Source organism: Drosophila bipectinata, chromosome 3L, assembly GCF_030179905.1.
Source record: "Drosophila bipectinata strain 14024-0381.07 chromosome 3L, DbipHiC1v2, whole genome shotgun sequence".
NCBI lineage: Eukaryota > Metazoa > Arthropoda > Insecta > Diptera > Drosophilidae > Drosophila > Drosophila bipectinata.
In genome coordinates, this window is record NC_091738.1 from 1,650,231 (window position 1) to 1,662,241 (window position 12,011).

The window sequence follows — 12,011 nt, forward strand, 5'->3', positions numbered from 1 at the left end:
GCCGGTTCCACTCTGTCCCTTGGCATTTCGCTTGAAATTGCAAACACTCGTAACAATAAAGTGAGCACTTCTAGCACCCAACCGCAGTCACGTAATCATTTTGACAGTATTCAGGACTAGTTTCCTTGGCTCCCAGCCCTCTCATTCTGCGGCTGACTGCCTTTAATATGGCATTCCTCAGCAGCTGTCTCCCTTGGCCATGAATAGCTCTATTTTTAAGCATTTATTTAAGTTTCCTTTCCGGGGATGAATATTTTTAGCATTTCCTCAGCTATTTCTATAAGGAGTTGGATTTCCTCTCCCATCCTTGGAGGCATTTCCATGTATGTTGTGCCGGCTTTTTGCTTATTAATAATAAACGGGAATAAGTTTTATTTTCCCTTCTGCTGGTGGCATCTCCAGTTGCTCCGTTTATGGCCCCACAAGGTAATGCTGGGAAGCTCACGGGGGCATCGAACACGGGCTTTCTTTTAACAGGTTACGCGGCATTAACTTCTGGCAAGGAGTTGCCTCACTTAGCCCTCCACCACCCCCACTTCCACCACATTTATTCATCGGCATGAGGACTCTTTACGAGGCAGGGCGTGTTAATTTGCTCCACGCGCCTGGCATGAAATCTTACGGCGGAGAGGGATCAAGGATGCGGTCAACTTGTTGCCAACATACTTTGCCTTGGGTGTTAGGTCTTGCCTGATGCCCATTAATATATATTTTTGGTGAAAAAGTAAAAGAAAGTATTGAGAGAAGGCTAAGAATTTCTACGCATGAATCCCCAAACCTGTCAAGTCTTCTCTTGAGCTTCATCTACCCAACTGGAAGACTTCTAGTACAGGGTAGCTACAAACAAGCCGCAATGTACAGACAGTGCCAAAATAATTAATCTTTCTTCGGGCTCTTCAGCACATGAACATGAACGTGGGAAACTCGTGGCAGACAAAGTTGCAGAAACAATCTGAACTTGCGGCTGGCTGTGTCAACTTTTCGACTGTCTTTTAGTGGCGACCTTCACTTTCGGGCAACATTTTGGGGCAAGGCAGGCTTCCTCAGGAATGGGGAAGGCCCTCATCGTTTTCATTTTATTTCCATCTGAGAACAAGCATAAGCGCTGCTCTCCGGGCTTATATGAGGCTGACTTCCATGTCAATATTTACTTGAAACTTGTTTACCTTTCGCCATCCCATCATCAACATGGCTCCTGGTTTCCCTCTCATCATTTTACGCTTTTCTCATTTTTTATTGTGTATTTTTATTGCTCATGTTTCCTGCTTGTTATCTTTGTTGTTTCTCCCGTTTTTTAATGGCACTCCGTCCGTAATTTCATTTCTCAAGTAAGATGTATTCGCCGACCCCCAAGTAGGGGAACGAAATTTAATGAAATTTTCAAGAGGCTGCTGTTCTTTGAGTAACACGAGCCGCTATTTTTAGTTCAAATTAAATCATTTCGCATTGGCAGGCACGGGAGATACCCTCACTAGGGCCGGGCATCACTTATGCTAATTCGCACTTTGACCCAAATATCAGGCTACGTGTGAACAATCATGGAGAGACTCGGGGCTATCCTGCGCAGGATACCAGTCCTCATTAGGTATGCAGCTTGTGTTTCGGTAATTGAACCCAATACTTAAGCAAAATGTCTACATTTCACTGCGACATCTGACAAGGGGTGCCGCAAAATAGGCTATGTAGATTGGCAAGGCTCTCCATGGATTGGGGGAGAGGACAACTTAAATAATCCATACATACTCGTACTTATCATAAATTGATTTGCGGCCTAGGACGGTGCGTACTAGTAATAAAATATTTGGGTCAATGCATCAAAAAATATGGGATATATCTTAAAGGCAGAAACACATGAATAAGTCACACGTTGCCTCAGACACTCCAGTACTTTATTCAGGTTCGAGGTCCTTTGAAGTACTTATCTCGCCATGAACATAAATTACAGCGCTACCACTTAGCTACCGACAGTGTGCCTTCGAGTAATTAGCCATGTACTGGGGGCTCTTTAGGCCTAGTCCCGGGGGGCCTTTAATTATTTATAAGAACTGACCCAAAGTGAATGCATAAGCTGACATTTACAGTCAGTTTTCTGGAATAACGAGCCCCACGAACTACGTGCCTGGACCGACCCAAATAGAAGAAACCGAAAAATAAACAAAACATTTATTTCCAACGCAGTCGAGCGACCAAGCGAATGAACACAAATAACTGGGCCAATGCACGTACAATTTGTCAAAGCGAGAAAAGGCCTAAAGGATAACAAAGGATAACCAAGCGGCTCATATTAATTAGTCCTGTACATAAAAAAAACAGCAAGTGATAATAAACTAGAAATAAAATGGAATGTTTAATTGTATTACTTTTTTTTGGAAAGTTTTGGAAAAAATGTAAAAATAATATTTTAAGAAGCGAACAATGTGACATAGATAGTGAATATTTCCTCTTCATATAGCTTAGTTATTTATTAAAAATATAATTCATTTAATTAATGACAGATTGTAAAAATAAATTAGTTAGCAAGCGGTTAATATTTGACCCTGTTTTCATTCACAAATCGAGTGATGCAGTCGCCGGTCGAAGGTTAACGCCTGGCCCGGAGGCCATCCGACTACGATGACGTTTACCGCAACGGGAGCTGAGCCGGGTCCCAGCCAGGAAACCTTGGTCCAAGTCCAGAGCGAGACAGAACGCTCCAAAGAGAGAAAGAGAGTGAGGGAGTAGCGACCTTCGAACATAAAATGGTGCTGCCGGTGAAACGGAACTCGTTCCTGAAAGGATTTCATTCATAATTGCCGCAAAAAGCCAACCAAGTGCCGGACCTCCTCCAGGACTCGACTCCCATATATCCTGTCCTCGACCTACATTTTTGTGACGCCAAGTGATGCCCTCGGGAAACCCCACGCACAAATTGGCAACTTTGCTTGCAACCTCATCTCGCCACACGTCGCCTGGCATTTAATTCGATTTCTGTTCTGTTTTTGGCTCACTGGTTTTAGCCATAAGTAGATAGTTCGAATTTTATTGAGCCAAGGTCCATGGGAGTCACTGTCAATGCCTGGATAAGATGCCACAAGGACCTTGGACAAGTACACAAAATTTATGAATAATGTCATGTAGGGGCGTAAGGATTTAAGATCTTATGATTATTTGGCTTAATGGGATAACATTACACAAGAAATAGTCCTTAAAGGATGATTCCTAAATACCATGTTAGTTGTTTTCCAGTTAAGAACACCCTTTATAGTTAAAGTAACTTTAAAGGCTCTAAAAACCAAACGAAAAGAAAATTATCACCAATCCTTTCTAAACATAACTTTGAAAAGTGTCAGGTATAGAGTCTGCCCTTTTGCAGGACATTTGTGGCAAATTTATGGCCATTGACGGCAGCTACTTTAATTAGAGAAAGTGCAAGGACATCTGAATTCCGGAGCACCGCATATGAATTCTGAGCGAGCAAGTGACGCATAGCCGTCGTAGAGTCATAAAAAATCAATCGATTCCTGGAGGAAGTGGCTCCACGTCTCAGCCACCTCTTGCCAGCTGAGAAATGGGTTCTTAGCCTGGCATTTTATGCATTCCACGCGCTCTCGTCGTCATTGCGGCATCCTGGCAACTGGTCTCCGCTAAATTGAATTTAAAAGTCAATAATAATCAGTTTATTGCGTATACGACCAGTGGTGCGGAAAGTAGACATTTGCATGGATATCTTGGAGGGGCGGTTGGCGGGTAAGTGTGCGGCCAAGACGGGTTAAGAGGGGGTGGTGGCATTTCGAGAAGTATCTCTGCTGCCACTGTTGCGATAAGGCAAATGGCAAGGGCATCTGCGCTAAGCATCGTCATCCGTGCACCTAACGAAGGTTCTCCAAATGATGACGTCGGCGCTACGGCCTCTCTTTCACTCTCCATGGTGCTATCTCTTTTTCGCCGGCTCTATCTCTCGGTTTTTTAAACTGGGTCAGGGGCTAACAGCTCGACGCCGTCGTTGTTGTCCTTAGAGTCGTTGACGTTTGTCGGTTGCGGTGAGAAGCGATGCGGTTTCAGCAGCCTCTTCCGCTGCCACTGCCGCTCTGCGCCTCCAGTTCCTGCAACACTTGGAAGCGTCACCGGACCGATCGGTGCACACCATGCCCCTTTCGCCAGCTTCGCCCCTTTTCGGCCGCATAATTGAATCAATTATGAATAAGGCCACCGGCTTGGCAGCTGCTTCCTGCCTTCCGTCCAGCTGTCCTCTGGTCATTTTCGGTTTATTTATATGCAGGCGTGTATTCGACTGAGTGCCCCCGCCTATTAATAAACCAGAAACAGCAACAGCGAAGGCGACAGCGACAGCGTGCCACTCGCCGGAATGCATAAAAGGATGCCCACTCGGCTGGCGGGTGACATAAATAACTGCAGTTGCAGTTAATTTAAATGCGCCGGCCTTGAGACTTGGCCCCAAAAACAATGGCCACTCTCCCATGGCGGACGCCCTTGCGCCTATTCCTTTCTGATGTTTTGAATTTCAATGATCGTCCTTATCCGCAAGGACCCACTTGACCCACAAACCATCTCAGAGACACCTCCGGCCGCGAGGACCGATGATTAGACGAGCTGATGAGTGGGCCCTAATCCTTGCGAGGGATATGCCGCCTGGGCCGGGCTTAACCCAAATATGTTTGGCAAATAATGATGATGCTTTTGTGTTGTTGGGCCGCTGTCGATTGGCCTTCGAGCGTTGCAAGAACGCGGATGACGTCACAAACACACAAACACACACACGCTCTCGGGGGATATATGGCATATACGTGTAGTACCGATTTCGGTGGCCTGGTGAATGTCACGCCCCGCCTTTCAGGTTAAATTTAGCCAACGCGAGGCGACAGCCCATAATTGCCAGAGTCAGAGCCATAGTCAGAGCAGTGTAAAAATAAAATACTAAAATCGGCAAGAGCAGCAAATAGAAATACTACGAAATAGGCCCAATGCCAGGCCTTTAGCATTTAAGAGGCTTACCCCACCGCACGCGCCCCATTAGGCCAAAAATTCCCCTCCAAAGTAGGCAACGAAAATGGGCCAAATTGGACGACAAATGTTTATGGCCCAGTTGAAGTCAGAGGGCAACCGAAGCACGGCCTGACAAATGTGCCGATGGGCGTGGGAATTTTAATTGTCATGGACTTAGGGCGATGGGGAGGAGATATATAGATAAAATTCACTTTCAGGATAATAGGCAAATGGCTCGGAACCTGTTATTGCAAGAATCATTTCCAGAATTCTAAGGTTCTAAAAGTAAAATGGGGTTTTTTTTCTAGAAAAAAAACCTATAGAAAGGTCTGAAAAAATATCATATTTGGGAAGCTCTTGGGTTTTATTCATAAGCTTTTATTTATGTTAAAGATACTATCATACTATCGATACAATTGCTATTATTCCCATATACCTGTAAATTGCTTGAATTAAGATTTCGAGAGCTGGCCACATGAAAGGATTATCCTGGCCGAACTGAAACCCACACCCAGTCGGGTGTGTATCCTTCAACTGCAGTTTAAATGCCAAATCAGCGTAAATTGCTCGTCTGGGTTGGCTTGTGTCCACATCCGTTGAAGGGACTTGCAGGGGCCAACAGGGGGGATACTTGGTGCCAAAGGACCTTTTGGCTACTGCAGAATTTTCCAAACAGTTGTTGTTGCCTTAGTTGGTATTGTTGCTTTCATAATGTCACTCGGCGCGACTGCAGTGTCCTTGCAGGACGAGTTCATTGGCCCAAAACACCAAGCTGCAGCCTGCAGTGAGTTCGAGAAGAGAGACAGAGACTTTGCGAGAGAGAGGGAGCTTAAAAGAGAAAATTCTCTACCCGAAAATGGAAAGGGAGAAAGTGGGGAAAGTGGAGGGGCCAGGGAGGGAAAGCTGGGCTGGTTCAATGCACGGCAAGTAGGTTATAAAATAGCAAAAGGCCGGCCCTGTGACGTCATTGTAAAAGCCGCACAAACACTCACAACCACACACTGACTCACACACACGTAGCGAAAGAGTAGAGGCAAAATGGCAGATGTGTGTCGGTGTGTGTGAAAGCGGCTTAATTTTCGGTTCAGAAAACAAAAATATGCCAACTTTTACTTTTAGACTTTGGCCCGGACCATCGCACTATAGGCCGGATGGCCACTTTTTCTGGCCAAAAACCCATTTTTCGAAAGTTTTTATAATTAAGATTTTATGATGTCGTTATATTAGTATAATATCAGACTTCAATATTACGTAACAGAAATTTTGAGAGAGCCACGCTTTTTTTTTTAAATTAAGTACCTAAGCTTATGAAAAACCAAAATAAAAAAACCAGACCTTAATATTATTGTTTGTTTTTAAGTTATTATTTTTTTTGTTATCAACTTCTGTATAACTTTGGAAGACATAAAATTTAGTTCCGCCCATAGGGGGCGGAGCCACGCCTATTTTCTCAAAACATGTTCCTTAGAACACTAAGAACCCAAATCAAAAAACAGAACCCAAATATTTTGTTTCGTTTAGAAGTTATTAATTTTGGCCAGAAAAAGTGGTCATCCGGCCTATAGTGCATCGCAATCCCCACCCTTCCCCCTCCACTACACTCTCCCTAATTTAGCCATTTTCCCATACGAGTGAGTGCGAGTGTGAATACACTCGTAAATGCCACCGAGTCTATAAAATGGAAACAAAGGCTTGTTATGCGACATTTATGCTGATATCCTTTTTTCCAGCCAAGATCACAACAACAACAGAGGGCTAAACAAAAGGACCAAGGGAAAGCAGAAACTAAATGATACAAAATCTACTAATACTATGTAATCTGGGGCATTCAGTGGGGGCATTTTGACCTTCCCTTGCATTCTCGTAATTTTTAAGGGGTATATGAAAAACTTTCACTCAATATCTGAGAATATTTTCTTTGCAGATTTGATATCAGATTGGAGAATCAACCAACGAATCGATTAAGGTATTCCGCTTAAGAATCGGATTATTTTTGCCAAAGATATGGCCTTCCCTACAGGCCATAAGGGGGCTCCATGCATTTTTTGGGATTTTCGAAGGGGACCCTCCAGAAATTTGCACAAAAAATCGAAAATATATTATGTTCTCAGATTTTGATGCAGATTTATGGAGAATCGATCTACAAATCGTTTAACGCATTCCGCTCAAGAATCGGATTATTTTTGCCAAAGATATAGCCACCGCAAGAGGCCATATAGTGGCTCCATGCATTTTTTGGGATTTTCGAAGGGGACCCTCCAGAAATTTGGACAAAAAATCGAAAATATATTATGTTCTCAGATTTTAATGCAGATTTATGGAGAATCGATCTACGAATCGTTTAAGGTATTCCGCTCAAGAATCGGATTATTTTTGGCAAAGATATGGCCTTCCCTACAGGCCATATGGGGGCTCCATGCATTTTTTGGGATTTTCGAAGGGGACCCTCCAGAAATTTGCACAAAAAATCGAAAATATAATATGTTCTCAGATTTTGATGCAGATTTATGGAGAATCGATCTACAAATCGTTTAACGCATTCCGCTCAAGAATCGGATTATTTTTGCCAAAGATATAGCCACCGCAAGAGGCCATATAGTGGCTCCATGCATTTTTTGGGATTTTCGAAGGGGACCCTCCAGAAATTTGCACAAAAAATCGAAAAAATATTATGTTCTCAGATTTTGATGCAGATTTGTGAAGAATCGATCCACAAATCGTTTAAGGTATTCCGCTCAAGAATCGGATTATTTTTGCCAAAGATATAGCCACCGCAAGAGGCCATATAGTGGCTCCATGCATTTTTTGGGATTTCGAAGGGGACCCTCCAGAAATTTGGACAAAAAATCGAAAATATATTATGTTCTCAGATTTTGATGCAGATTTGTGAAAAATCGATCCACGAATCGTTTAAGGTATTCCGCTCAAGAATCGGATTATTTTTGCCAAAGATATAGCCACCGCAAGAGGCCATATAGTGGCTCCATGCATTTTTTGGGATTTTCGAAGGGGACCCTCCAGAAATTTGGACAAAAAATCGAAAATATATTATGTTCTAAGATTTTGATGCAGATTTGTGGAGAATCGATCCACGAATCGTTTAAGGTATTCCGCTCAAGAATCGGATTATTTTTGCCAAAGATATAGCCACCGCAAGAGGCCATATAGTGGCTCCATGCATTTTTTGGGATTTCGAAGGGGACCCTCCAGAAATTTGGACAAAAAATCGAAAATATATTATGTTCTCAGATTTTGATGCAGATTTGTGAAAAATCGATCCACGAATCGTTTAAGGTATTCCGCTCAAGAATCGGATTATTTTTGCCAAAGATATAGCCACCGCAAGAGGCCATATAGTGGCTCCATGCATTTTTTGGGATGATCGAAGGGAAATTTAGAAATTCTCCAGAAATTTGGACAAAAAATCGAAAATATATTATGTTCTCAGATTTTGATGCAGATTTGTGGAGAACCGATCCACGAATCGTTTAAGGTATTCCGCTCAAGAATCGGATTATTTTTGCCAAAGATATAGCCACCGCAAGAGGCCATATAGTGGCTCCATGCATTTTTTGGGATTTTCGAAGGGGACCCTCCAGAAATTTGGACAAAAATTCGAAAATATATTATGTTCTCAGATTTTGATGCAGATTTGTGGAGAATCGATCCACGAATCGTTTTAGGTATTCCGCTCAAGAATCGGATTATTTTTGCCAAAGATATAGCCACCGCAAGAGGCCATATAGTGGCTCCATGCATTTTTTGGGATTTTCGAAGGGGACCCTCCAGAAATTTGGACAAAAAATCGAAAATATATTATGTTCTCAGATTTTGATGCAGATTTATGGAGAATCGATCTACAAATCGTTTAACGCATTCCGCTCAAGAATCGGATTATTTTTGCCAAAGCTATAGCCACCGCAAGAGGCCATATAGTGGCTCCATGCATTTTTTGGGATTTTCGAAGGGGACCCTCCAGAAATTTGCACAAAAAATCGAAAATATATTATGTTCTAAGATTTTGATGCAGATTTGTGGAGAATCGATCCACGAATCGTTTAAGGTATTCCGCTCAAGAATCGGATTATTTTTGCCAAAGATATAGCCACCGCAAGAGGCCATATAGTGGCTCCATGCATTTTTTGGGATGATCGAAGGGAAATTTAGAAATTCTCCAGAAATTTGGACAAAAAATCGAAAATATATTATGTTCTCAGATTTTGATGCAGATTTGTGGAGAACCGATCCACGAATCGTTTAAGGTATTCCGCTCAAGAATCGGATTATTTTTGCCAAAGATATAGCCACCGCAAGAGGCCATATAGTGGCTCCATGCATTTTTTGGGATTTTCGAAGGGGACCCTCCAGAAATTTGGACAAAAATTCGAAAATATATTATCTTCTCAGATTTTGATGCAGATTTGTGGAGAATCGATCCACGAATCGTTTTAGGTATTCCGCTCAAGAATCGGATTATTTTTGCCAAAGATATAGCCACCGCAAGAGGCCATATAGTGGCTCCATGCATTTTTTGGGATTTTCGAAGGGGACCCTCCAGAAATTTGGACAAAAAATCGAAAATATATTATGTTCTCAGATTTTGATGCAGATTTATGGAGAATCGATCTACAAATCGTTTAACGCATTCCGCTCAAGAATCGGATTATTTTTGCCAAAGCTATAGCCACCGCAAGAGGCCATATAGTGGCTCCATGCATTTTTTGGGATTTTCGAAGGGGACCCTCCAGAAATTTGCACAAAAAATCGAAAATATATTATGTTCTAAGATTTTGATGCAGATTTGTGGAGAATCGATCCACGAATCGTTTAAGGTATTCCGCTCAAGAATCGGATTATTTTTGCCAAAGATATAGCCACCGCAAGAGGCCATATAGTGGCTCCATGCATTTTTTGGGATGATCGAAGGGAAATTTAGAAATTCTCCAGAAATTTGGACAAAAAATCGAAAATATATTATGTTCTCAGATTTTGATGCAGATTTTCCGATTCCAAAAGATATAGCCACCGCAAGATGCCATATAGTGGCTCCATGCATTTTTTGGGATGATCGAAGGGAAATTTAGAAATTCTCCAGAAATTTAGACAAAAAATCTAAAAAATATTATGTTCTCAGATTTTGATGCAGATTTATGGAGAATCGATCTACAAATCGTTTAACGTATTCCGCTCAAGAATCGGATTATTTTTGCCAAAGATATGGCCTTCCCTACAGGCCATATGGGGGCTCCATGCATTTTTTGGGATTTTCGAAGGGGACCCTCCAGAAATTTGGACAAAAAATCTAAAAAATGTTATGTTCTCAGATTTTGATGCAGATTTGTGGAGAACCGATCCACGAATCGTTTAAGGTATTCCGCTCAAGAATCGGATTATTTTTGCTAAAGATATAGCCACTGCAAGGGGCCATATAGTGGCTCCATGCATTTTTTGGGATTTTCGAAGGGGACCCTCCAGAAATTTGGACAAAAAATCTTAAAAATATTATGTTCTCAGATTTTGATGCAGATTTGTGGAGAACCGATCCACGAATCGTTTAAGGTATTCCGCTCAAGAATCGGATTATTTTTGCTAAAGATATAGCCACTGCAAGAGGCCATATAGTGGCTCCATGCATTTTTTGGGATTTTCGAAGGGGACCCTCCAGAAATTTGGACAAAAAATCGAAAATATATTATGTTCTCAGATTTTGATGCAGATTTGTGGAGAACCGATCCACGAATCGTTTAAGGTATTCCGCTCAAGAATCGGATTATTTTTGCCAAAGATATAGCCACCGCAAGAGGCCATATAGTGGCTCCATGCATTTTTTGGGATTTTCGAAGGGAAATTTAGAAATTCTCCAGAAATTTGGACAAAAAATCGAAAATATATTATCTTTTCAGATTTTGATGCAGATTTGTGGAGAATCGATCCACGAATCGTTTAAGGTATTCCGCTCAAAACTCGTATTATTTTTGCCAAAGATATAGCCACCGCAAGAGGCCATATAGTGGCTCCATGCATTTTTCGGATTTTCGGGGGACCCTCCAGAAATTTGGACAAAAAATCTAAAAAATGTTATGTTCTCAGATTTTGATGCAGATTTGTGGAGAATCGATCCACGAATCGTTTAAGGTATTCCGCTCAAGAATCGGATTATTTTTGCCAAAGATATAGCCACCGCAAGAGGCCATATAGTGGCTCCATGCATTTTTTGGGATGATCGAAGGGAAATTTAGAAATTCTCCAGAAATTATGCAAAAAATCTAAAAAATATTATGTTCTCAGATTTTGATGCAGATTTATGGAGAATCGATCTACAAATCGTTTAACGTATTCCGCTCAAGAATCGGATTATTTTTGCCAAAGATATGGCCTTCCCTACAGGCCATATGGGGGCTCCATGCATTTTTTGGGATTTTCGAAGGGGACCCTCCAGAAATTTGGACAAAAAATCGAAAAAATATTATGTTCTCAGATTTTGATGCAGATTTATGGAGAACCGATCCACGAATCGTTTAAGGTACTCCGCTCAAGAATCGGATTATTTTTGCCAAAGATATGGCCTTCCCTACAGGCCATATGGGGGCTCCAAGCATATTTTGCTTTTTTGCTGATTTATAGAGAATCGATTAACGAATCGTTTAAGGTATTCCGCTCAAGAATCAAATTATTATTGCCAAAGAAGTGTCTTCCCTAAAGGCCATATGGGGCCTCAAAGCTATTTTTGGGATTCTCAAAGGGGAGCCTCCAGAAATTTTGACTTAAAATCTAAAAAATATTATGTTTCCAAATATATTTTTTCTAACTATGTAATATTGCCGTTTTTGGGAGACATATAGTTCCTACCTTGCGTTATTTTAATTTTGGGATCCCCAGAAAATTGAATGAAAAACATCAATGTATTTGTTAATCTTATTTTAAACATCATAAGGCATCGATAATAACATGACAACTAGAGCTGGCAAAACATCGATAGTGACCCTATCGATGTTTTCGAGGTTTTTTTCGGGAACCATCGATACTAT

At 41.6% G+C, this 12,011-nt stretch overlaps 1 protein-coding gene across 1 annotated transcript in view; it reads right to left on the reverse strand.

Moving 5' to 3' along the window:
* The window catches only part of LOC108126218 (pupal cuticle protein C1B), a 76,523-nt gene extending 64,627 nt beyond the window's left edge, over positions 1-11,896 (reverse strand). Inside the window, exon 1 of the mRNA XM_017242683.3 lies at positions 11,833-11,896. Within this exon, the coding sequence (XP_017098172.2) occupies positions 11,833-11,881 (49 nt within the window). The 5' untranslated portion in view covers positions 11,882-11,896. The remainder of the gene's footprint in view (positions 1-11,832) is intronic.
* Between the last annotated feature and the right edge of the window lie 115 nt (positions 11,897-12,011).